The 27,574-nt window shown below is 41.5% G+C and overlaps 1 protein-coding gene across 3 annotated transcripts in view; it reads left to right on the top strand.

Moving 5' to 3' along the window:
• The first annotated feature begins 1,187 nt into the window (after nt 1–1,187).
• The window catches only part of grin1b (glutamate receptor, ionotropic, N-methyl D-aspartate 1b), a 62,045-nt gene continuing 35,658 nt past the window's right edge, over nt 1,188–27,574 (top strand). The window contains exons 1-3 of one of the 3 annotated variants that reach the window (XM_029722304.1): nt 1,188–1,883; nt 4,724–4,858; nt 6,176–6,352. In XM_029722304.1, the coding sequence (XP_029578164.1) occupies nt 1,635–1,883; nt 4,724–4,858; nt 6,176–6,352 (561 nt within the window). In that variant the 5' untranslated portion in view covers nt 1,188–1,634. The remainder of the gene's footprint in view (nt 1,884–4,723; nt 4,859–6,175; nt 6,353–27,574) is intronic. The other 2 variants (XM_029722302.1, XM_029722303.1) reach the window with 2 other exon arrangements.

Raw genomic sequence — 27,574 nt, 5'->3', positions numbered from 1 at the left:
GATAGGTTCCATGCTGCAAATGCATTAATGCTCAAAATTAAGGCTCGCTCAACCCTGGGAGGAAATGTCTTCCAATCTCCCCTTTAAAATGGAGTGTGGTGTTCAATAATAATTGTTGCCATAAGTGTCTCCTGGATTTATCTAGCACTGGGGAGGTAGGGCTTGGGACCTCTGGTAGTGATGTAATGTAAATGCAATATCAGTGTTACGCATTTTCTGTGAATGCATCTGCATGCATGACCTTGTGTGTTCTCCTGATTCTTACACTACACTGGAAAGGCTATTGCCATAATAATACGCTTTTTGTTGCCTATTAAAATTATCACACGCCTTCTTCATGACAGATTTTTTCCTCAAAGCCCCATACCCAAAGCATTGCTATAATTGCAACAGGCTGGCATTGGGGGAAACTGTGCACCATAGCCAGAGATGCTTGTTTCCTTGGTAACCAGGTTCTCTTGAATTTCTCAGTGCTTATGGTTCTACACAGAGCCATATCTGGTTCTACCTTTCTAGAGCTCTCCAGCCATCTGTAATAGGGATTCTGTTGATTCTTTGTTTAGGTAGACCAAATAGCCCCACAGCTTGTTTTATTATACTACACACAATAAACGTTTTTAGCCTGTTATAATTAATTAATTTAATAACAAAACAATTATATCAGTATGATATCTGTGTAATTATCATTATCCCTCAACGAATTAACCCTATTGATTGAGAGGATATCTTTTGTTGCTGGACATGAAACTGGTCAATATGAGCTACACAATCTGTAGGCCCACAATGTAGCCTAAAATGACAGTTTATTTTAGACCTTTAGAACTATGTAGGAGCAGGAATAGGCTAACCATCATCTGATAAATTCTGATTTGTTTTTTTTGTATCTTTTAAATTATTTGTAGTCCTACATTATTATCATAACATTATATCCTACTAAAATGTTACTGTAGCCTAGTCAGTTAAGAACAAGGCTAAAAGACGCATATAGCTTAAAACATTGACAATATTTTTTTTGTATTACTATATTAGTCAACCCGTCCTCCAAATCCATATAAAACATCCCCTGACAGTTGTAGATGTTTAGTTGCATTAATTCAAATGTTGCCAGAGCGTTCAAGTAGAACGCGAAAGCGATGTCAAGCGGAATGAGTGGTGGGTACGCGCGTCGCTGCGCGGGCACGATTTCAGGACCAAGGACAGCCGCTCGCGCTGAGCATCAGGTCACTGGATCCTCATCAAAGCAGAACCTCGGACGGGAGTCGTGACAAGGAGACATGCATCTCTCAAAGACAAAGAAAACACAAGCTGTCCCAAAACTGTTTGTAGGCCAATAATATATATATATATTTTTTGTTGTTGCGTCAATGAAAATCAACAGGATTTACCCACCACAAAGCAAATGTGTTATTGTCTCTTTTTTATGGGAGTGTAATGCAGGTTTAGAGATCAGCTGGAGAAAAAACGCATGATGCACATTCCTCGACAGGGCGGACTAATGTAATTGCATTCCACTGGTATTGCTGTTAGCACAGGGTCGAGAGGACGCGTGATCCATGAGGATCGGTTAGCTGGGCTGGCTACGACGCACGTCCATTCAACAGGAGACTCTGTCTGGCAGCTGTGTCGATGTCAAAATGCGTGTATTTCTGCTTGCGTTTTTCATCTCCTGCTCCTGTGCGGGTGGTGGATGTGAACCCAAGATTGTCAATATCGGAGCGGTCCTGAGCCAGAAGAGGTATGAACAGGTGTTCAAGGACGCCGTCACCCAGGCAAACACTCTGTATGGGAAAGATAAGTTCAAGATGAACGCCATCTCTGTCACTCATAAACCCAATGCAATTCAGATGGCTCTCTCCGTCTGTGAGGACCTCATCTCGAACCAGGTAAGCAATATAATTTCAGTCTATGTATGATGGAAGTATAGCTCTCACAGTGTTTTGATACCCATGTTTACTACTCATTCATGAAACCTCCTATGGGGAGACACAAGCCAGTGTGCAACGTCAACATCTGGGTGCGAGGATGGCTGCTTGAGGGTTTGTTAAAACTACATTGATAAAGAGAGAGAGAGACTTGGGTCATGTTTATTTTGCTTTACAGTAAGTAGAATGTTTGTCTGGCTGAGCCTGTGTGTTGAAAAGAGGAGCAGAAACACATTGTTGTTAAAGAGTAAAGTTGCTAGAGGTTGATAAAAAAATCATAAACGGTTTCAATTGTTGCAGTTTACTTCCTGGGGAGACTGGGAGAAATGTCCCAATTATCTCTCCTTCCTCCCAAAGTGCGCACTTGTTCACTTCCCTTTACTGATTTGAAAGGAAATAACTGTTAAAGTGTAAAAAAAAAACTCTTTAGATGAGAGGTTTTCTCAATTGAAAAAACATATGATTCAATGATTCAATGCCAACAATGCCAAACCCATATTTCAAGTTGCAACCTATTTCTTTCAACACTCAACTTACTTTTCCCCTTTGGTTAAACCGAATAAATAACATAAATACAAACTAATATAAACTCAGGAAAAAAAAGAAACGTCCTCACTGTCAACTGCGTTTATTTTCAGCAAACTTAACATGTGTAAATATTTGTATGAACATAACAAGATTCAACAACTGAGACATAAACTGAACAAGTTCCACAGACATGTAACTAACAGAAATGGAATAATGTGTCCCTGAACAAAGGGGGGGTAAAAATCAAAAAGTAACAGTCAGTATCTGGTGTGGCCACCAGCTGCATTAAGTACTGCAGTGCATCTCCTCTTCATGGACTGCACCAGATTTGCCAGTTCTTGCTGTAAGATGTTACCCCACTCTTCCACCAAGGCACCTGCAAGTCCCCATTTACAACCCATTTTTTCATGTTGTACCAAGTAGATTTTTCATTTTGAAATTACCTATCCAAATATCTTAAATTGGGTTACAAGCAATTAAATCAATTTCATGTTAATCAAGATAGTATATTAAGTTGGTTCCATAACATGAAATAATGACTCCAAACACTTTAACATAAACTGTTTACAACATTGTAATTAAATGGTGACCATCTCATCAATGGAAACCTTTCCAGACTTTTTAGTATCACAGTTATTTTATTTAACCTTCATTCAACTAGGCAAGTCAGTTAAGAACAAATTCTTATTTACAATGACGGCCTAGGAACGGTGGGTTAACTGCCTTGGTTCAGGGACAGAATGACAGATTTTTACCTTGTCAGCTCGGGTTTGTAGATCTTGAGTAACTTGAATGACTATCATTCCTTTTTTAATTCCCATTCCCATTTACCATCGTTTCACATTAGCCTATAGCCTTTAAATCAATGACTTTGTCAATATGACAACAACAACTGTATGCATTAGGCTGTGTATGAATTGAAATAACATTGACGTGCTCCAATTCTTGATTAACCTGCATTTATTCAACAAGACAGCCTACTCAGCCTAATTGCAAGCCTATTTTTGCAATAGGCTAAGCCACGAGTAGCCTAGGCATTTGGAACTTATACAATCCATTAGGGTGATCGTGATAGATATTAAACAGCCTCTCCTTTATTCAATTCTTGAATGAGTAAGCATTAGGCTTCAGCTGTCATGTTCAATAGTCTAGCTGGCCAGAGAACAGATTTTTGATCGATTCCCTAAAAACACGCCACTTCTATAAGTTGTAGCAGGTTAGGAGAATAAGGTTGAGGTTAGGGTTAGCTAAAATGCTCTCATAACCTGCTACGAAAAGTCCCTTCCAGTCATAGCTGTATCGAAGTGGAGTGTTTTTAGGGAGTCCCGGTTTTTGATGGGAATGCACACCAGTGGATTAACCAAAGCAAACTCAAGGGCTGTGATTTTAACGTAGTGCCTTATTCAATGGAGGATAAACCACAGACCTTTTATCTTGAATGACGGGACAACATCGGTGCAAGGTTGAATGAAAGTGGTGCTTCATAACCTGAGCTAATGGCATTGCTTTGAAACTCTGTGGAGAGGACATGTCATGTCTTCCAAAGGAAAATTAGGCCAACATGGCGTCAGCAGGCACACGGGTTGGCAGCTGCTTTGTTGCTGTGAGTAAAGCACGGGTAGTCGGGTAGGGCGGCATTACACAGTGATGTAGAGGAAGATTATAGCCCACTCGCCAAAGTGACAGCACAGATTATAATGCCAGTGGTGACGCGCGTGCGGGGGCACACAAGACAGACATCCACAGGCGCACATGCGCATGCTGTCTCTCTCATTTTCTCAAAACAAATTATCTTTCTCTCTCTCTAATATACACACACGCTCAAAGAGCATCAACAAGAGATTTCTCTATGGGCCTATTTATTCCATATTCAAGAGACATGTTTTATGATGCATTTTGGTTCATGCATTATGCAATTTATATGGGTCAGCTTACTGTGTGATAACAACATGTCCTCGTAGGCCTACTTTATCTACCCTCTTCTCAGTTACTTACTTAAAATGTGCAAATATTTCTCTGGGTCACTGACATTAATTAGCCTACTGATGATGTTCACTTGAACAGATGTAGAATTGCAGTAAATCAGCTCCAAAAATCAGCTTCAAAAGCTGCCTTTGCGTAGTGTGTTCTGATGTACATGGTCATGTGTGTGTGTGTGTGTATGCTGATGTAGAAAGATATGATTCTCCTGTATTATTCATTATCCCTGGGCACACATGTCAAGTACATATGCTGTATCTGTTTGTATCTTATGATCCCTATTCTGTACACAGGTGTATGCCATTCTGGTGAGCCACCCGCCTCAGTCGAATGACCATCTGACCCCCACACCCGTGTCCTACACCGCAGGGTTCTACCGTATCCCTGTGGTTGGGCTCACCACCCGCATGTCCATCTATTCGGACAAGGTGAGACACGCACACACATGGACAAACCCATAGACACACAGATACACACACACAATTTGATCTTTGATATGTTGTTTTATTTATATCTACAGTCAGACTAGTGGTAGTGTGGTTAACAGACAGATATCCTAGTGCTTAACCACTTCACTCTCCAGGGCGGGGTCTCTATGTGCTACATGGGATCATTTTATTAGTCACATATTGAAATTCCAGCTCCACTCGAATCTGTCTGTCATAGTTATTCAGTGTCATTTTTCTTTCACTGTCATTTTTCTCCTGTGATGTTGTTTTTGTATGCACTTTCGAATATGTGGATTTTCTCAGGCCGACTCTGACATATTTTCCCACGAGAAATACATTAGAGCAAAACATCAAAGGTCTATTAATGCTTTAAAGCAATGCTTGAAGCTGCTGCTTTTAGAATTAAGTGACAGCACAGGTCCTCAACATGGTAAATAATGTTTTCAACCAACACAAAATCCACATGTTGGGCTCTGTGTTGCCTCCGTTGGGCTAACCTGTTCAATCAATCAATCAATCAATCAATCAATCAAATGTATTTATAAAGCCCTTTTTACATCAGCCAATGTCACAAAGTGCAATACAGAAACCCAGGCTAAAACCGCAAACAGCAAGCAATGCAAATGTAGATGCACAGTGGCTAGGAAAAACTCCCTAGAAAGGAAGGTTACCTAGGAAGAAACCTAGAGAGGAACCATGCTCTGAGGGGTGGCCAGTCCTCTTCTGGCTGTGCCAGGTGGGGATAATAACAGTGCATGGCCAAGATGTTCAAACGTTCATAGATGACCAGCAGGGTCAAATAATAATAATCACAGTGGTTGTAGAGGGTGCAACAGGTCAGCACCTCAGGAGAATGCTCATAGCCGAGCATTCAGAGTTCGAGAGAGCAGGTGTGGTAGAGAGAGAGAGAGAGAGTCGAAAATAGCAGGTCTGGGACAAGGTAACACATCCGGTGAACAGGTCAGGGTTTTATAGCCGCAGGCAGAACAGTTTAAACTGGAGCAGCAGCACGACCAGGTGGACTGGGGACTGCAAGGAGTCATCAGGCCAGGTAGTCCTGAGGCATGGTCCCAGGGCCCAGTTTCTCCAGGAGGGGAGGGAGGGAGAGGGAGAGAGAGAATTAGAGGGAGCATACTTAAATTCACACAGGACCCCGGATAAGACAGGAGAAATACTCCAGACATAACAGACTGACCCTAGCCCCCCGACACATAAACTATTGCAGCATAAATACTGGAGGCTGAGACAGGAGGGGTTGTGAGACACTGTTCCCTCTACTGTATATCTCTCCTCCAGAGCATCCACCTGTCTTTCCTGCGTACCGTGCCTCCCTACTCCCACCAAGCCCAGGTGTGGTTCGACATGATGAGAGAGTTCCGCTGGAACCACATCATTCTGATAGTGAGCGACGACCACGAGGGCCGCGCTGCCCAGAAGAGGCTGGAGACCCTGTTGGAGGAGAGGGAGACCAAGGTGAGACTGCCGGGCCCAGACGCCATGTTTAGGAACACTGTCTGTCCATCTGTCTGTCCGTCCGTCTCTCTGTGCGTGTGTACTCTTGTGTGTCGAACTTGCATTCAGTATCACAAAGGTCCTCTATGTACTGTTTGTAATTATTTTTATTTTCTGTTACGTGAGCACATTTTTTTCCCATTTGTAACATTGGCTAACATTTTTTTTATGCTAGAGACATCAACAGCGTCCTAAGTGGCTATCTGGCAAAACTCTGTATTTTCTACTCATTTCACATTACTTTTACCATAGTCAAAATGTGTCCATCCACAACAGGAGCGCAATGAGGGACCTAACCTGGGGCAATGCAAAAAATAGAGGATTTTCACATAGTTCAATTAGCTACTAGATCTTCTTTCAACAGTTTCTTGGTTTCCGTTAAATTGTGCCCAAGTCTTGGAATAAATGTGGACTATTTTTTGCTGAGGTAGGATAACTATGGTTTTCATCCATAATTCAGAATTTTTGGATGTATACATTTTTTTATGCATGAATGGCGTTTGTGTTCGCATTTAGTGCTATAGAAGCTGAAAAGCTCTACTTCTTGTATGCTGCTGAATTTCCAGTCTTTGTTGTGTGCAGTCTGCATTTGAAAGAATGGAACTTTTCCCGTTTGTTAGTTAAAATTGGGTTGCTTGTCTATCTGCCCACAATGAAATGGAAATAGACCTGATGGGGGAAACATTTATGGTAGCTGTCACAGCAAAGCACTAAAATCATCTTGATGGGACACAGTGAGTTGTAGTTACCCTAAAAAATGCCCAGAGAAGCGTCAAAACTATGGAGCATGATAGCAGGTATGACTTTGCTGTTTTTATTTAAGTGTTGTTATGAGTATTTTTGCATTTCTTTGTGTTTGGAATCCCGTCATTGGAATTTGCATTGATTGCTTAAGGAATGTGATTGTTTGAGGGATGTACATTTGTACTTTTGTTAGGCCTTGGTTGCTCTTTTTGTGTCTAATGATTGTGGGTTATTTACGGTATATTTGGAGATAATTCCTATGTTGAAGATTATTTTACCAGGTATGCTGACTGAGAACACATTAAATTTTACAGCAATGATCTGGGGAATAGTTACAGAGGAGTGGTGGGGGGATGAATGAGCCAATTGGAAGCTGGGGATGATTAGGTGGCCATGATGGTATGAGGGCCAGATTGGGAATTTAGAATTGCTGATTTTGTTTAGTTTGGTATAAAAAACCCTGTATATTTAATCCAGATATCAATCTATATTATCTATCTAATCGAATCTACTATCTTATCCAGTTATAGTTACATAACATAGCATTATGAAATTTGCAATTCTAGGATCTCCTGGTAAATGAGACTTTGGTTGTGGCCACTGTACAGTTTTATATTGCCTTATTTTAAGCCAACATTATTTCTTATTAATACCTTAATAATTTTTTATGTCATTAGTCTTGGCGCGAACCAGGAAGTTCCGTGGCAGAAATAAGCTAAAGAGGGTTCGGAAACCCAGTGTAAACCAGTGACGCCTCACAAGACGTCAAACCAATCAAATGCCTTGCTTTGGCACAGCTCCAAATATGCTTGCCTGATTAGTGCCGTAAGAGCAACAGTGAGGACAAAAAACATCACCAAAACAAGGACTGTTATAGCAGCAAAGGGTCGACCAACTCCATATTAATGCCCACGACGAGCAAGTGTCCACATACTTTTGGCAATGTAGTGTACCTTAATAGAAGATTCCATTTACATTTAAGTCATTTAGCAGACGCTCTTATCCAGAGCGACTTACAAATTATTCAAGTAAAAGTGAAAGTCACCCAGTAAAATACTACTAAAAGTCTAAAAGTATTCGGTTTTAAATATACATGATTCAAAAGTTAAATGTAATTGCTAAAATATACTTAAGTATCAAAAGTAAATGTACTGTATAAATAATTTCAAATTACTTATATTAAGCAAACCAGACGGCACAATTTTCAATTTTTTATTTATTTATCGATAGCCAGGAGGACACTCCAACACTCAGACATAACAAATGAAGCATTTGTGTTTAGTGAGTCCACCAGATCAGAGGCAGTAGGGATGACAAGAGTTGTTCTCTTGATAAGTGTGTGAATTGGACCATTTTCCTGTCCTGCTAAGCATTCAAAATGTAACAAATACTTTTGGGTGTCAGGGAAAATGTATGTAAAAAGTACATTATTTTCTTTAGTGAAGTAAAAGTTCTAAAAAATATCAATAGTAAAGTAAAGGGCAGATACCACAAAAAAAACGAAGTAAGTCGTTTTAAGTATTTTTACTTAAGTATTTAAACCACTGCATAGGTAGGCCTACACATATAACCCATGGCATATAGGATATACCTTTAGTCTCTTGGGACATTGATTGGGACATTTCTCTTTATCTGCAAAGACGCTTTCACAGCTTTCCATATCTAAGGACAGAAAATATTACAAAGAATCATGCTTCATTATACTGAAATTAGACAGCACTAAATATTATTTTCCTATTATCTCTCTGTCCTCAGAGTTTTCCCCTCGGGGGGGGGGGTCTAAATCAGCTTTAATATTGCAGATTGATTGAGGCTTCTATCAATGTAATTGTCTACATTATTTCCAATATATATATATTATTTCAAATATATATAGAGAGTTGAAGTCGGAAGTTTACATACACCTTAGCCAAATACATTTCATCTCAGTTTTTCACAATTCCGGTTTGTAGGCCTCCTTGCTCGCACAGGCTTTTTCAGTTCTGCCCACAAATTTTCTATAGGATTGAAGTCAGGGCTTTGTGATGGCCACTCCAATACCTTGACTTTGTTGTTCTTAAGCCATTTTGCCACAACTTTGGAAGTACGCTTGGGGTCAATGTCCCGCAAATGGAAGACCCATTTGCGACCAAGCTTTAACTTCCTGACTCATGTTACTTCAATATATCCACATCATTTTCCTTCTTCATGAAGCCATCTATTTTGTGAAGTGCACCAGTCCCTCTTGCAGCAAAGCACCCCCACAAGATGATGCTGCTACCTCTGTGCTTCACGGTTGGGATGGTGTTCATCGGCTTGCAAGCCTCCCCCTTTTTCCTCCAAACATAACGATGGTCATTGTGGCCAAACAGTTCTATTTTTGTTTCATCAGACCAGAGGACATTTCTCCAAAAAGTATGATCTTTGTCCACATGTGCAGTTGCAAACCGTAGTCTGGCTTTTTTATGCCGGTTTTGGAGCAGTGGCTTCTTCCTTGCTGAGCGACCTTTCAGGTTATGTCGATACAGGACTTGTTTTACTGTGGATATAGATACTTAAGTAACTGTTTCCTCCAGCATCTTCACAAGGTCCTTTGTTGTTGTTCTGGGATTGATTTGCACTGAATTGCTCCAAAGTATGTACATCTATAGGAGACAGAACGCGTCTCCTTCCTGAGCGGTATGACGGCTGCGTGGTCCCATGGTGTTTATACTTGCGTACTATTGTTTGTACAGATGAACGTGGTACCTTCAGGCATTTGGAAATTGCTCCCAAGGATGAACCAGACTTGTGGAGGTCTACAATTTCTTTTCTGAGGTCTTGGCCAATTTCTTTTGATTTTCCCATGATGTCAAGCAAAGAGGCACTGAGTTTGAAGGTAGGTCTTGAAATACATCCACAGGTACACCTCCAATTGCCTCAAATTATGTCAATTAGCCTATCAGAAGCTTCTAAAGCCATGACATAATTTTCTGGAATTTTCCAAGCTATTTAAAGGCACAGTCAACTTAGTGTATGTAAACTTATGACCAACTGGAATTGTGATACAGTGAATTGTTGGAAAAATTACTTGTGTCATGCACAAAGTAGATGTCCTAACTGACTTGCCAAAACTATAGTTTGTTAACAAGAAATGTGTGGAGTGGTTGAAAAATTTGTTTTAATGACTTCAACCTAAATGTATGTAAACTTCCGACTTCAACTATATACAGTATCATTCAATAGTTTGGACATTCCTACTCATTCAAGGGTTTTTCTTTATTTTCTACATTATAGAATAATAGTGATGAGATAAAAACTATGAAATAACACATATAGAATCATTTAGTAACCAAAAAAGTGTTAAACAAATCAAAATATATTTTATATTTGAGATTCTTCAAAGTAGCAACCCTTTGCCTTGATGTCAGCTTTGCACACTCTTGGCATTCTCTCAAACTGGAATGCTTTTCCAACAGTTTTAAAGAAGTTCCCACATATGCTGAGCACTTGTTGGCTGCTTTTCCTTCCCTCTGCAGTCCAACTCAACCCAAACCATCTCAATTGGTCTGGTGATTGTGGTCGGGTGATTGTGGAGGCCAGGTCATCTGATGCAGCACTCCATCACTCTCCTTCCTGTTCAAATTGCCCTTACACAGCCTGGAGGTGTGTTGGGTCATTGTCCTGTTGAAAAACATATGATAGTCCCATTAAACACAAACCAGATGGGATGGTGTATCACTGCAGAATGCTGTGGTAGCCATGCTGGTTAAGTGTGCTAAATAAATCACAGACAGTGTCACCAGCAAAGCACCCCAACACCATCACACCTCCTCCTCCATGCTTCTCGGTGGGAACCACAAATGCGGAGATCATTCGTTCACCTACTCTGCATCTCACAAAGACACGGCGTTTGGAACCAAAAATCTCAAATGTGCTCATCAGACCAAAGGACAGATTTCCACCGGTCTAATGTCAATTGCTCGTGTTTCCTAGTCTAAGGAAGTCTCTTCTTCTTATTGGTTTCGTTTAGTAGTGGTTTCTTTTCAGCAATTTCACCATGAAGGCCTGATTCATGCAGTCTCCCCTGAACAGTTGATGTTGAGATATGTCTGTTAGAGTAAACTCTGGGTCTTCCATTCCTGTGGCGGTCCTCATGAGAGCCAGTTTCATCATAGCGCTTGATGTTTTTTGCGACTGCACTTACAAAAAGGTTCAAAGTTCTTGACATTTTCCACATTAACTGACCTTCATGTCTTAAAGTATTGATGGATTGTCATTTCTCTTTGCTTATTTGAGCTGTTCTTGCCATAATATGGACTTGGTGTTTTACCAAATAAGGCTATCTTCTATGTACCACCCCTACCTTGTCACAACGCAAATGATTGGCTCAAACGCATCAAGAAGGAAAGAAATTCCACAAATCAATTTTTAACAAGGCACACCTGTTAATTGAAATGCATTCCAGGTGACTACCTCGTGAAGCTGGTTGAGAGAATTCCAAGAGTGTGCAAAGCTGTCATCAAGGCAAAGGGTGGCTACTTTAAAGAATCTCAAATATAAAATATATTTAGATTTGTTAACCTCTTACATCTACACATTCTGCTAGCGGAACGTCTGCTCCAATATCCAATGATGGGCGGGGCGCGAAATACAAACTCCTCTAAAATCCGAAAACTTCCACTTTTCAAACATATGACTATTTTACAGCTATTTAAAGACAAGACTCTCCTTTATCTAACCACACTGTCTGATTTCAAAAAGGCTTTACAGCGAAAGCAAAACATTAGATTATGTCAGCAGAGTACCCAGCCAGAAATAATCAGACACCCATTTTTCAAGCTAGCATATAATGTCACAAAAAACAAAACCACAGCTAAATGCAGCACTAACCTTTTATGATCTTCATCAGATGACACACCTAGGACATTATGTTATACAATACATGCATGTCTGTTCAATCAAGTTCATATTTATATCAAAAAACAGCTTTTTACATTAGCATGTGACGTTCAGAACTAGCATTCCCACCGAACACTTCCGGTGAATTTACTAAATTACTCACGATAAACGTTCACAAAAAGCATAACAATTATTTTAAGAATTATAGATACAGAACTCCTCTATGCACTCGATATGTCCGATTTTAAAATAGCTTTTCAGATGAAGCACATTTTGCAATATTCTAAGTACATAGCCCAGCCATCACGGGCTAGCTATTTAGACACCCACCCAGTTTAGCCTTCACCAAAATCACATTTCCTATAAGAAAAATGTTCTTACCTTTCCTGTTCTTCGTCAGAATGCGCTCCCAGGACTTCTACTTCAATAACAAATGTAGGTTTGGTCCCAAATAATCCATCGTTATGTTCCATCAACGACGTTTTGTTTGTGCGTTCTAGACACTATCCCAACGCTAAATCACGGTCACAAGCATGGCGCAGAATGTGACAAAAAATTTCTAAATATTCCATAACCGTACTTCGAATCATGTCAACCGCTGTTTAAAACCAATTTTTATGCAATTTATCTCGTAGAAAAGCGATAATATTCCGACCGGGAAGGTGCATGCCTGTAAACTGAGGGAAAAACCGAAAGCCGGGGGAGGGGCGGGTCGCGAGCGTAAGCATTTCCCCACTGAGAGACCACTTAGCTTTTGCTCTCCTTTGTTTCAGCCAGGGCTTTGAATTACGTCATTCCTGTTTTTCCCGGGCTCTGAGACCCCATTGGAGCCGTGGGAAGTGTCACGTAACAGCAGAGATCCTTAGTTTTTGGAAAGAAAGCAAATAAATGGTCAGACAGGGTACTTCCTGAACAGAACCTTCTCAGGTTTTTGCCTGCCATAGGAGTTCTGTTATACTCACAGACACCATTCAAACAGTTTTAGAAACTTTGGAGTGTTTTCTCTCCAAAGCTAATAATTATATGCATATTCTAGTTTCTGGGCAGGACTAATAATCAGATTAAATCGGGTACGTTTTTTATCCAGCCGTGAAAATACTGCCCCCTAGCCATAAGAGGTTAAACACTTTTTTGGTTACTACATGATTCCATATGTGTTATTTCATAGTTTTGATGTCTTCACTATTATTTTACAATGTAGAAAATAATAAAAATGAAGAAAAACCCTGGAATGAGTAGGGCAAAGAAAAACCCTTGAATGAGTAGGTCCTTCCAAACTTTTGACTGGTACTGTATATTTTTATTTTTATTTTCCTTCTATATTATTTTCCCCTAACCCCACCACCCCTCCTCTAGTTAGAGTAAACTAGAGCACAACAATACTTAGGCTTCCACTTCCAGCTTATACACACTACATACATTTCACAAACAATATATTTTACGTTAGTTATCCTTTGTTTGTTTTTATTTCCAGCTACCCTCAACCCCTTCCATCTATCTCTAAAGACCATCCACTTTTGATTTCTAACTGCCATATATTTTTCCACTGCGCTGTAATGTTTCTGAACCTTTCTATTTTCAAAGTTTCTACAGATTGTAAATTAAAGATACACACTTTTGCTAAGATTATTATATCATTGATCGATTGAATATGACTCTGCAAATAGCACTGCTCTGTGATTTGATGAGTTAGCGCCAAGTAAATGTTGCATTTTTTTCAGCCATTCCTGAACCTGCTACCAAAAACAAGCTACATATGGGCAGTAACAAAACAAGTGATCTGTCTCTTCGCAGTAAAATCTGCAGAGCTGGGATGGTTGTATCACCCATAATGTATATATAACATTCTATTGGTTGCAAGAACTTTGTATAATAATTTAAATTTAAAAATTAAAAGTTTTGAATCCAGCGTCATTTTGTGTCTCAGTTCATAATCCATTTGCTATGGAATTGATACATTGAAAATCTCCTTCCAACTATTTTGCAACCTGTATAGTGCAGCTGTCATTTCTTTGGTCCTTAAATTAAACTGTCATACTGTTTGATTCATTACAGTTTTTTTTAGACAATTTAAGTATTTAATGCACGGCCGATAGACAGGTTCCTTACCTTCTCCCTTTTCCACTTGCCTCCTCCATTTTTGCGGTAATTCTTCAGTCAGTTGGTTGTGATTTTGGATAGAGCAGACATTTCCATATATTGTTGTTAACTGCATGTGTGACATAACTCCCCACTCCTATTTATGATATAATTTCCAAAGCTTATACCGGTTTTAACATTGTTTTCAAAATAATTGATTTTTTAAAATGAATTATTGTATTTGAGTTTAACCATAATATTTGTTATAATATTTGTTCTGTCTTTTCTGGTGGATTAAACTGAAATTGCAACCAACTTTCTATTGCTTGTTTTAAAAATAGTAATATTTTGTAGATAATTACTTTGAGACATTCTTACTAATCTACTTGAGAACCAGTTCGGATTTAAGTATAGTTTGTGTGTCGTATGGATTTGACCAAAACGCAGCGGAAGTGTGTATACTCATCTTCTTTTTATTAGGCAGAAAGAAGGAAAACCAAAACAAAACACACGTATACAAAAACGACGATGACGACGACGATAAACAGTCCTGTAAGGCTTACAGCTATACAAGGAACAACTAACCACAAAATCCCATAGAAAAACACCCCTCTTAAATAGGACCTTCAATTAGAAGCAACTAGGAGCAGCTGCTTCCAATTGAAGGTCAACCCAACAAACACCACATAGAAATAGACATACTAGAACTAACATAGAAATAGACTAACAAGAACATAACCCAACAAACCCCAAAACACTCTAAACAAACACTCCCCTGCCACGTCCTGACCAAACTACAATAACAAATAACCCCTTATACTGGTCAGGATGTGACATTGTGTCACAATGGGTGGCTTGTGGATTCAGAAGAGTCAGGCACAGGAGACAGAAAGATTCGGTGAATGAATTTAATAAAATATCCACACGGAAAATATGCAAAGGTATGGAGTGCAAGGTGTGCAAAAAGACACGCACCACCCTTAAAATAACGTAACCAGGGACGCAGCCCAAAAGGAATAGCGTAACTCCAAAAATACAGAACCTCATGACAAACACACCCTGACCAACGAACAATCCCGCACAAACAACAAACCTAACTAACTAGCCTAAATACCCCTCCCCACTAACAACTAACACAAAACAGGTGCGCAACTAACCTAGGCCTAACTAACAGAACGTGAAACATAAATCGATGGCAGCTAGTAGGCCGGCAACGACGACCGCCGAACGCCGCCCGGGCGAGGAGGGGCGCCACCTTCCGTAGGTGTCGTGACACATTGTGTATGACTGAAGCATTTAGCGAGAGGTCAAATGCTTTAACATTTTATAATTTCTGCCCTCCAAATTCATATTCATTATATAAATAGGCTTGTTTAATTTTGTCTGGCTTGCCGTTTCAAATAAAGTGGAATATCTTTTGCTTATATTATTTAAATAACAAATTGTAGGGCCATAAGTAAATAGATAAACTGGGATGTGACTAAAGAATTAATCAGGGTGATTATTTCACAAGTAGACAGGTTTTGTCCTTTCCATGGTAGCAAGATCTTATCTAATTTGTCTAACTTTCTATTAAAATGTAATGTAGTAAGATCCTTTATATCTTTTGGGATATGAATACCGAGTACGTCCACTTCACTGTCGGACCATTTTATTGGTAAACTACACGATAATGTAAAAGTTGTATTTTTTAGAGATCCAATACGTAACACTTATCATAATTCGGGATTTATTTCAGATAGGTTAGAAAAATTATCTGCATCCTCTATGAGGCTGTGCAGGGATCCAAATTGCAGATTTAAAAGAAAACATAAATCTTCAGTGTACAATGACACCTTCGTTTTTAAGCCCTGGATTTTTATCCCGTTGATATTATTGTTGGATCTGATTTTAACAGGTAACATTTCGATGGCCATAATAAATAGATATGCCAATAATGGACAGCCTTGTTTTACTCCTTTTGACAATTTAATACTTTCTGAGAAGTAGTCATTATTTACTGCTTTACACCTGGGGTTACTATACCTAACTTTAACCCATTGTATAAGAGATTCTCCAAAATGTAAACAGTCCAGGCATTTATATTTAAATTCCAGTCGTACTTTATCAAATGCCTTTTCAAAGTCAATTATGAATACCAGGCTTGGTTTCCCAGATTTTTCATAGTGTTTTATTGTTTCCAGTACTTATCTTATATTATCTCCAATGTATCATCCTTGTAAAGAACCTGTTTGATTAGGATGAATAATATCCGACAATACTCTATGCATTTTGCTAGGATTTTGGCATCCCAACACTGAAGTGTAAGAGGTCCATTTTTTATTTAGGTGGACTGGATCTTTATATTTACCATCTGGGTCCTGTTTCAGTAATAGTGAAATCAGACCTTCTTGCTGAGTATCTGATAGTCTACCATTTTTATAGGAATGGTTAAAACATGTTAATAACGGACCTTTAAGTTAATCGAAAAATATTGGATATACCTCAACTGGTATGCCATCCAGCCCTGGAGTTTTCCCAGACTTGAAGGCTTTAATTGCATCTAGAAGTTCCTCTGTAATTAGGCCTTCACATGAGTCTTTCTGTATAGCTGTTAATTTTACACTATTAATAGAAAAAAATCCTTACAATTAACTTCAGTTAGTGGAAATGGAGGAGACTGAAATGAAAACATATGCTGAAAGTACTTTGCTTCCTCTTTCAAAATATAGTTTGGTGAATCATGGATGACTCCGTCATTTGTAACAAGTGTAACAAGTAATACATTATTTTTGGTAGCATTTATATGTTGAACACTAAACAATTAATTACATTTTTTTCCCATATTCCATCCAGTTCGCTTTATTTTTATATTATGAACTGGGTGGTTCGAGCCCTAAATGTTGATTGGCTGACAGCCGTGGTATATCACACTGTATACCACGGCTATGACAAAAGGTTTATTTTTACTGCTCTAATTACGTTGGTAACCAGTTTATAATAGCAATGAGGCATCTCAGGGGTTTGTGATATATGGCTAATATACAATGGCTAAGGACTGTGTCCAGGCACTCCACCTCGTGCATAAGAACAGCCCTTAGCCGTGGTACATTGGCCATATACCACACCCCTTCGGGCCTTATTGCTTAATCATATTACGCTTGATCTTTCTTGAATAAGTTCCTCCATTTCTTTTTGTTTTTCCTCTAACTAATTCTTTGCCTCTATGTTATATCTTTTATTGCTATTTATCTGTACTGTTAGTTCCTCTATCTCCTTTTTTCAGATGATCTCTTTTGACCTACATTGTTCTTATTTTAAAGATGAGTATTGAATTGCATGGCCTCTAAAGGCACATTTAAAAGTTTCACGTACAAAAAGGGGATCTGCTGCACCTATGTTATGTAGGACAAAGTCAGTTATAAATTATTCTGTCTTGGGAAAAACAATTTGTCATCCATTAGGCTTTAATGACATTACCAAAATCCTCACACTCGCAGAAATTATGTAAGAGTAATGTGTATACCAATTATTTGATGGTCTGACTGCATTCTGTCCCCTATCAACATTCTTTTAACTTTCGGTGCCAGCGAAAATGACAAAAGAAAGTATTCAAGACGACGAGCATGATTGCACCTCTGCCATGTACAGTACCAGTCAAAACTTTGGACACATCTACTCATTCAAAGGTTTTTCTTTATTTGACTATTTTGTACATTGTAGAATAATAGTGCAGACATCAAAACTATGAAATAACACATATGGAATCATGTAGTAACCAGAAAAGTGTTAAACAAATCTAAATATATTTTATATTTGAGATTCGTCAAAGTAGCCACCCTTTTCCTTGATGACAGTTTTGCACACTCTTGGAATTCTCTCAACCAGCTTCATGAGGTAGTCACCTGGCATGCATTTCAGTTAACAGGTGTGCCTTGTTTAAAGTTAATTTGTCGAATTTCTTTCCTTCTTAATGCATTTGAGCAGATCAGTTGTGTTGTGACAAGATAGGGGTGGTATACAGAAGATAGCCCTATTTGGTAAAAGACCAAGTCCATATTATGGCAAGAACAGCTCAAATAAGCAAAGAGAAATGACAGTCCATCATTACTTTAAGACATGAAGGTCAGTCAATGCGGAACATTTCAAGAACTTTGAAAGTTTCTTCAAGTGCAGTCGCAAACACCATCAAGCGCTATGACGAATAACCCTTGAATGAGTAGGTGTGTCCAAACTTTTGACTGCTAATGTACATTTCACTAGGTCAGGCCTTTTAAGCCTCCATATTGTATATCCACTAGTTCTAATATATCCATAATATTCGTAATTTGCTTAAGTGCATGAGGGTGATAGTTTGTAGTGTGATTTCCTCTACTGTCCATTGAGGTACTTAAAACCCACCATAATAATTGAGTCATGTATTGCCTGTAAGATTGATAAATTATTATATATATTTTTAAATATAATTATTTGGACAATATAGATTAATAAGCCAAATATGTTTATGGTCCAATAGCATATTTAAAAGGATCCACATTCCTTGCGGATCTGTTTGAACAGTTTGCATATTTGGATCAAAATGATTGTTAATTAATATCATTACTCCTTTTGAGTTTCTTTGCCCATGGGAGAAATATATTTTGCCCTCCTAGTTCTTTTTCCATACAATTTTGTCTAAAGGTGTAGAATTAGTTTTCTGTAAACGATAGATATTATATTCCTTCTCTTTTAGCAATGAAAAGACTGATCGTCCTTTCTAATTATCTGCTAAGCCATTGCAATTATAACTAGCTATACTTATTTCACCACTTACCATAATGAGATACAATTTTTGATTATACAGTGCTTACCATAATATATGTTTGTAAACTTAGCATTAAGAAGTACCATGATAATTGAGTGCCCGTATAGCTGTACCATGATATTTGCACTGTTAAGAATACTGTAGCTGCGACTAAGTAAACCTCTAATTGTCCTCCAATATTCTACCCGCTAAAACTTGCCCTCATCTCAAGTTAGGTTGTCGTTCCAGTGATTGGCTGATCATCCCTGTACACATAGATCCTAGGGCCTTTAAGACATAGGGGCCCATCCTTTAAAAAGAGCGCCTGGTGCCACCTACAGTACAGAACCAGAACTCATCACACTTTTCCAATCAAACAAAACACACAGGCACCCCATCTTCCTACACACCAGCACTCCCCTCATGTATACTGTACACCCGTACATAGCCACATACTGTGCCTTTTATGTCCTCTGTTTGTAATGTTTTTCTTTTTTACCTTGTTGATTCAAATCAAATTTTATTAGTCACATGTGCTGAATACAACAGTGAAATGCTTACTTACAAGCCCCTAACCAACAATGCAGTTTAAAAAATATGAATAAGAAATAAAAGTAATAAGTAGTTAAAGAGCAGCAGTAAAATAACAATAGCGAGACTATATACAGGGGGTATCGGTACAGAGTCAATGTGTGGGGGCACCAGTTAGTTGGGGTAATTGAGGTATTATGTACAGTTATTAAAGTGACTGTGCATAGATAATAACAGAGAGTAGGAGCAGCATAGAAGAGTGTGGGGGGGGGCAATGCAAATAGTCTGGGTAGCCATTTGATTAGAGGTTCAAGAGTCTTATGGCTTGGGTGTAGAAGCCTCTTGGACCTAGACTTGGCGGTTCAATACCGTTTGGCGTGCGGTAGCAGAGAGAACAGTCTATGACTAGGGTGGCTGAAGACTTTGACAATTTTCAGGGCCTTCCTCTGACACCGCCTGGTATAGAGGTCCTGGATGGCAGGAAGCTTGGCCCCAGTGATGTACTGGACCGTACGCACTACCCTCTGTAGTGCCTTGCGGTTGGAAGCCGAGCAGTTGCCATACCAGGCAGTGATATAACCAGTCAGGATGCTCTCGATGGTGCAGCTGTAGACCCTTTTGAGGATCTGTGGACCCATGCCAAATCTTTTTAGTCTCCTGAAAGGGAATAGGTTTTGTCGTTCCCTATTCACGGCTGTCTTGATGTGTGCTTGGACCATGTTAGTTTGTTGGTGATGTTGACACCAAGGAAACTGAAGCTCTCAACCTGCTCCACAACAGCCCCGTCGATGAGAATGGGGGCGTGTTCGGTCCTCCTTTTCCTGTATTCCACAATCATCTCCTTGATCACGTTGAGGGAGAGGTTGTTGTCCTGGCACCACATGGCCAGGTCTCTGACTTCCTCCCTGTAGGCTGTCTCGTCATTGTCGGTGATCAGGCCTACCACTGTTGTGTCATCTGCAAACTTAATGATGGTGTTGGAGTTGTGCCTGGTTGTGCAGTCATGAGTGACCAGGGAGTACAGGAGGGGACTGAGAACGCACCCCTGAGGGGCCCCCGTGTTGAGGATCAGCGTGGCAGATGTGTTGTTACCTACCCTTACCACCTGGGGGCGGCCAGTCAGGAAGTCCAGGATCCAGTTGCAGAGGGAGGTGTTTAGTCCCAGGGTCCTTAGCTTATTGATGAGCTTTGAGGGCACTGAGCTGTAGTCACTGAATAGCATTCTCACATAGGTGTTCCTTTTGTCCAGGTGGGAAAGGGCAGTGTAGAGTGAAAAAAGATTCCATCACCTGTGGATCTGTTGGTGCAGTATTCAAATTGGAGTGGGTCTAAGATTTCTGGGATAATGGTGTTGATGTGAGCCATGACCAGCCTTTCAAAGCACTTAATGGCTACAGACGTGAGTGCTTCGGGTCGGTAGTCATTTAGGCAGGTTACCTTAGTGTTCTTGGGCACAGGGACTATGGTGGTCTGCTTGAAACATGTTAGTGTTACAGACTCGGACAGAGAGAGGTTGAAAGTGTCAGTGAAGACACTTGCCAGTTGGTCAGCGCATGCTCGGAGTACATGTCCTAGTAATATACCTGGCCCTGTGGCCTTGTGAATGTTGACCTGTTTAAACATCTTACTCACATCAGCTTCGGAGAGCGTGATCACACAGTCGTCCGGAATAACTGGTGCTCTCATGCATGTTTCAGTATTATTTGCCTCAAAGCGAGCATAGAAGTAGTTTAGCTCATCTGGTAGGCTTGTGTCACTGGGCAGCTCTCGACTGTGCTTCCCTTTGCAGTCTGTAATGGTTTGCAAGCCCTGCCACATCCGACGAGCGTCGGAGCTGGTGTAGTATGATTCGATCTTATTCCTGTATTGACACTTTGCCTGTTTGATGGTTCGCTGGAGGGCATAGCAGGATATCTTATAAGCTTCCGGGTTAGAGTCCCGCTCCTTGAAAGAGGCAGCTCTAGCCTGTAGCTCAGTGCGGATGTTGCCTGTAATCTATGGCTTCTGGTTGGGGTATGTATGTACGGTCACTGTGGGGATGACGTCATCGATGCACTTATTGATGAAGCCAATGACTGATGTGGTGTACTCCTCAATGCCAATGGAAGAATCCCGGAACATATTCCACTCTGTGCTAACAAAACAGTCATGTAGCTTAGCATCTGCTTCATCAGACCACTTTTTTTATTGACAGAGTCACTGGTGCTTCCTGCTTTAATTTTTGCTTGTAAGCAGGAATCAGGAGGATAGAATTATGGTCAGATTTGCCGGCGAGGAAGAGGTTTGTACGCGTCTCTGTGTGTGGAGTGAAGGTGGTCTAGAGTTTTTTTCACTCTGGTTGCACATTTAACGTGCTGATTGAAATGTGGTAAAACGGATTTAAATTTCGCTGCATTAAAGTCCCCGGCCACTAGGGGCGCCGCATCTGGATGAGCGTTTTTCTGTTTGCTTATGGCAGAATACAGCTTATTGAGTGCGGTCTTAGTGCCCACATCGGTCTGTGGTGGTATGTAGACAGCTACGAAAAATACAGATGAAAACTCTCTAGGTAGATATTGTGGTCTACAGCTTATCATGAGATACTCTACCTCAGGCGAGCAAAACCTCGAGACTTCCATAGATATCGTGCACCAGCTTTTGTTTACATATATCCTGTCACGGTTGTCGTAGTGATGAGACCAAAATGCCGCAGGTATGTGTATACTCATCTTCTTTATTAAAAGGAAAGAAGGCAAACCCAAAATAAACACGTATACAAAAAGAAACACACCGACATTAAACAGTCCTGTAAGGCTTGGCGCTATACACGGAACAATAAACAATGACAGTGCAACAGTTTTGCAGGCTATACAAAAACGCAGTGCAAAAACAATTCCCCACAAACACACAGACAAACACACCCAACTAATATAGGACTTCCAATCAAAGGCAACACCACACAGCTGCCTTCAATTGGAATTCCACCCCAATTAACTCTACATAGAAACACCCAACCTAGACAGAACATAGAAAACACAACTTCTTCTGCCACGCCCTGACCAAAACTATACACCTACTCCACCTGCTGGTCAGGACGTGACATATCCATAGTCCGCCACCCCTTGTCTTACTAGACGCCGCTGTTCTATCCTGCCGATACAACGTATAACTAGCTATTTGTATGTTGATAATGTCGTCATTCACCCACGACTCAGTGAAGCATAAGATATTACAGTTATTAATGTCCCATTGGTAGTTTAATCTTCCTCGTAGGTCATCGATTGTATTTTCCAATGATATTACGTTAGCTAGAAGAATGGAAGGCAGGAGGGTTTATTCGATCGCCTACGAATTCTCAAATGGCAGCCCGACCTCCGTCCTCTTTTTCTCCATTGTTTCTTCACACAAATGACAGGGATTTGTGCCAGTATGTCGTTCACGTCGGGCTCGTTGGACTCGTTATGTCCTGAAGTTCTTTTCGGTCGAATGTCCTGAAGTTCTTTTCGGTCATAAGAGATGGTAGCAGCAACATTATGTACAAAATAAGTTACAAACAACGCAAAAACATGAACATAAAAACACAAACGGTTAGGAGCACGTAAAACGTCAGCCTTGTTCTCCGGTGCCACTTTTGTGTTCCAGTTACTTGTATTTGGGGATTTATTATTTCATGAATTTTCCTATCTTTTATCTATTTAAAAATACTATACATAAAAAATGAACACTAATTATTTTACAACATTCCCTAACTTGAATAGTATAGTGTATTTATAATTTCTTTAGTAATTGCTTTATTTTATTGTTTCTGTTTATTTTTTTATGACAATCATTAACAGTGTTGGATGTTCTATTTTAGTTAGAATAACCATGGAGTGGTCTTGGTGTCTCTGAACAGTTGGTTATCAATGTATAGCTTGTCGACTACGAGAGCTACACGTCTCCCTTTTAGTCTATTGTCTTTGAAGAGTGGATACAGTACTCTGCGATCGTTCATGCCTATTTTAAAGCCTGCAAGTCTTTTGCCCAGTGTTTTAACCATTATTTAATCTTTAAAGGATGCACCTTTGGCAACAATTGGACGCTCGTATCCCTGTCCTCTCTGTCTAAAACGATGTACGAGTTTGAGTTTAATTTGGTCGACAGTGCTGTCTGGGATCTGTAGCTGTTTAACCATAAATTATTTCACCACAATCTATGGATCTTCACCTTCATTTTCTTTAATTCCGGTAAGCACCAGATTTCCGCGCATTGATGTAGTCTGTATATCAAGTAAGGATTATCTTAACAACGTTCTCTCTCTTTTAAATTCATTAACATCAGCTTTGATTACATTGACTGTAGCCTGAAGCTTTTTTGTTTCTTTTTCCAGTGTCGTGGCTTTCTCATCACTTATTTTAAGGCTCATTTTAAGGCTTGCCTTCATCTCATCTGCCTAAATGACTCACATCGGTGTGAGAATCCTGTTCATTGTCTACAGCTCAGCGTTCTACACCATAGTGCCCACAAAGCTCATCACTAAGCTTAGGATCCTGGGACTAAACATTTCCCTCTGCAACTGTATCCTGGACTTCCTGACAGGCCGCTCCCAGGTGGTAAGGGTAGGCAACAATACATCTGCCACGCTGATCCTATATACCAGGCGGTGTCAGAGGAAGGCCCAAAAAATTGTCAAAGACTCCAGTCACCCAAGTCATAGACTGTTCTCTCTGCTACCGCACGGCAAGCAGTACTGGAGCGCCAAGTCTAGGTCCAAAAGTCACCTTAACAGCTGCTACCCCCAAGCCATAAGACTGCTGAACAATTCATCAAATGGCCACCCGGACTATTTATATTGACACCCCACCCCTTTGTTTTTACACTGCTGCTACTTGCTGTTTATTATCTATGCATAATCACTTTACCCCTACCTACATGTACAAATTACCTCGAGTAACAAGAACCCCTTGCACATTGACTTGGCACAAGTACCTCCTGTATATAGCCCCGCTATTGTTATTTTATTGTGTTAGTTTTTATTAAATTTTTTACTTTAGTTTATTTAGTAAATATTTTCTTAACTCTATTACTTGAACTGCATTGTTGGTTAATGGCTTGTAAGTAAGCATTTCACGATAAGGTCTACACCTGTGACAAATACATTTTTTATTTGATTTTGTAATGCCCTGGCCATAGAGAGGGTTTTTTGTTCTATATTTTTGGTTAGGCCAGGGTGTGACATGGGTGGGCATTCTAGGTTTCTTTTTCTATGTTGGTGGTTTTCTTTGTTTCGGCCGTGTATGGCTCTCAATCAGGAACAGGTGTAGATCGTTGTTGCTGATTGAGAGTCATACATAGGCAGCCTGTTTTTCCTTTCGGGTTTGTGGGTGAATGTTTTCTGTCTAGTGCTTTGTTATTCCTGACAGAACTGTTTGGCTGTCATTTTCGTGTTTTCTTTTGCAAGTGTTCATTCGGTCATTAAAATCATTTAAGATTAACACATCCTCCGCTGCACCTTGGTCTCATTCTGACAACGGCCGTTACAGATTGACCCGCCAACAACGGACCAAGCAGCGGAAGAAGGAGCAGCACCAGGAGGGGATGAAGCAGCCGGCTCGGGAGGTGATGGCATCCTGGTCACTGGAGGTATTGGAGGGAAGAATAGACTGGACTTGGGAACAGCTATTTGACCACTGCAACAACCTGCCGGGGAAGCAGGTGGAGGTGAAGAGGCAGCCCCCAAATTTCTTTTGGGGGGGCACACGGGGAGTGTGGCAGAGCCAGGATGGACTTCTGGGCCAACTCCCCGTGCTTACGGAAGGCAGCGTAGTACTGGTCAGGCACCGTGTTATGCGGTAGGGCGCACGTTGTCTCCAGTGCGCACTCATAGCCTGGTGCGCCACATCCCAGCCCCCTGCAAGTGCCATGCTAGAGTGGGCATCGAGCCAGGACGGGTTGTGCAGGCCATGCGCTCTAGACCTCCAGTGCGTCTTCAGGACCCGGTCTATCCTGTGCCTGCGCCCAGAACCAGGCCTCCTGCATGTCTCCCCAGCCTGGTGAGTCCTGTGCCTACGCCCAGAGCCAGGCCTCCTGCATGTCTCCCCAGCCGGGGGAATCCTGTGCCTGCGCCCAGAGCCAGGCCTCCTGCATGTCTTCCCAGCCTGGTGAGTCCTGTGCCTGCGCCCAGAGCCAGGTCTCCTGCATGTCTTCCCAGCCTGGTGAGTCCTGTGCCTGTGCCCAGAGCCAGGCCTCCTGCATGTCTCCCCAGCCTGGTGAATCCTGGGCCAGAGCCGCTAGAGTCGCCTGCCAGTCCGGAGCCGCCAGAGCCGCCCGCCAGTCCGGAGCCGCCAGAGCCGCCCGCCAGTCCGGAGCCGCCAGAGCCGCCCGCCAGTCCGGAGCCGCCAGAGCCGCCCGCCTGTCCGGAGCCGCCAGAGCCGCCCGCCTGTCCGGAGCCGCCAGAGCCGTCCCGCCTGTCCGGAGCCGCCAGAGCCGCCCCCCTGTCCGGAGCCGCCAGAGCCGCCCGCCTGTTCAGAGCCACCAGAGCCGCCGGCCTGTCCGGAGCAGCCCGGGTCGCCGGAGCCGCCAGGGTCGCCACCAGGGTTGACCCTGGAGCCACCAGGGTCGCCCGCCTGTCCGGAGCCGCCAGGGTCGCCCGCCTGTCCGGAGCCGCCAGGGACGCCCGCCAGCCGGGCGCAGCCAGGGTTGCCCGCCAGCCGGGCGCAGCCAGGGTCGCCCGCCAGCCGGGCGCAGCCAGGGTCGCCCGCCAGCCGGGTGCAGCCAGGGTCACCCGCCAGTCGTCCGGCGCAGCCAGGGGCGCCACCTAAGTGGGCCAAGCCGAGGGTGGAGCGGGGTCCACGTCCCGCACCAGAGCCGCCGCCGTAGTAAGGCCCACCCGGACCATCCCCTATAGAGTCAGGTTTTGCGGCCGGAGTCTGCACCTTTGCGGGGGGGGGGGGGGTACTGTAATGCCCTGGCCATAGAGAGGGTTTTTTGTTCTCTATTTTTGGTTCGGCCAGGGTGTGACATGGGTGGGCGTTCTAGGTTTCTTTTTCTATGTTGGTGGTTTTCTTTGTTTCGGCCGTGTATGGCTCTCAATCAGGAACAGGTGTAGATCGTTGTTGCTGATTGAGAGTCATACATAGGCAGCCTGTTTTTCCTTTGGGGTTTGTGGGTGAATGTTTTCTGTCTAGTGCTTTGTTATTCCTGACAGAACTGTTTGGCTGTCATTTTTGTGTTTTCTTTTGCAAGTGTTCATTCGGTCATTAAAATCATTTAAGATGAACACATCCTCCGCTGCACCTTGGTCTCATTCTGACGACGGCCGTTACAGATTTGAACTTTATTCAATTATAGCTTTATTTATCATTTATAGATTTTAGCAGTTCGGTTTCCATATTTACTGTACAGGGTGGTGAAAATAGATCATTTGTCTCAGTCGAAGAGGCTCGTATTTATATATATATGTATATTTTTTAGTTTGGTTCTCCATTCTTTCCATGTTTAATCTCCGCCATGTTTTTGTTTTGACTGCATTGGTAGTGTTTGTCTATAACATTCTCTAGCCTTACAAGTTGTTTTGAGGTATTATCCAGTTGAAGTTGTTGCCCACGAGTGAGCAGATCAGCGTAATAGTACTATTATTTGGTCAGTCACAAGGCATTCTACACCGCCATCTTCAGTCCCCCATCTTTTGTTCTTCTTCTTATTACTACAAACAGCCACTCTCCCTTTACTGATAGCTGGAGCTGCAATTTCCCCCTCTTCCATGGCTACAAATGCATTTGGAGACTTTTTAATTTACAATGATTACATCAAGATAGCTAACAAATAGGAAGTTAGCTAGCTGATGACACTTATTTCCCTTAGCTAAACAGTGTGTAAAGTTAGCTAGCTAGCTAGCAGCTCAGTTAAAGCCGATTCATGCTTGATCCAATAAATGCAGTCCGGAGGCTCTGTACAGAGGGTGTGGCACAATTGCGGAGCCTTCAGAGGCTTGTGGAGGTCAAATCAAGCTCCGTAACGCATCTCCATGCACCACAAAAATGTTGGAACAATGCGGAGTGCTCCATATAGCTCCGTATAGCTTTGCATTGACATGATTGGTTGATGGTAGGTGGGGGCAGTACATCCTGCATAAACACAAACTCCTTTCCTTGACAACTTCCTTCACAACAGATCTGCTCTGCTCCCCACAAGTGAAAGAAGTATGAATGCCCTGACTTCTGCAGAAGCTGCATTGCAGTAAATGTTGT

The sequence above is a fragment of the Salmo trutta genome, chromosome 29 (genome assembly GCF_901001165.1).
Source record: "Salmo trutta chromosome 29, fSalTru1.1, whole genome shotgun sequence".
In the NCBI taxonomy this organism is placed as follows: Eukaryota; Metazoa; Chordata; class Actinopteri; order Salmoniformes; family Salmonidae; genus Salmo; species Salmo trutta.
The sequence above is the reverse complement of the archived record's forward strand: the minus strand, read 5'-3'. Positions and strand labels throughout refer to the sequence as shown.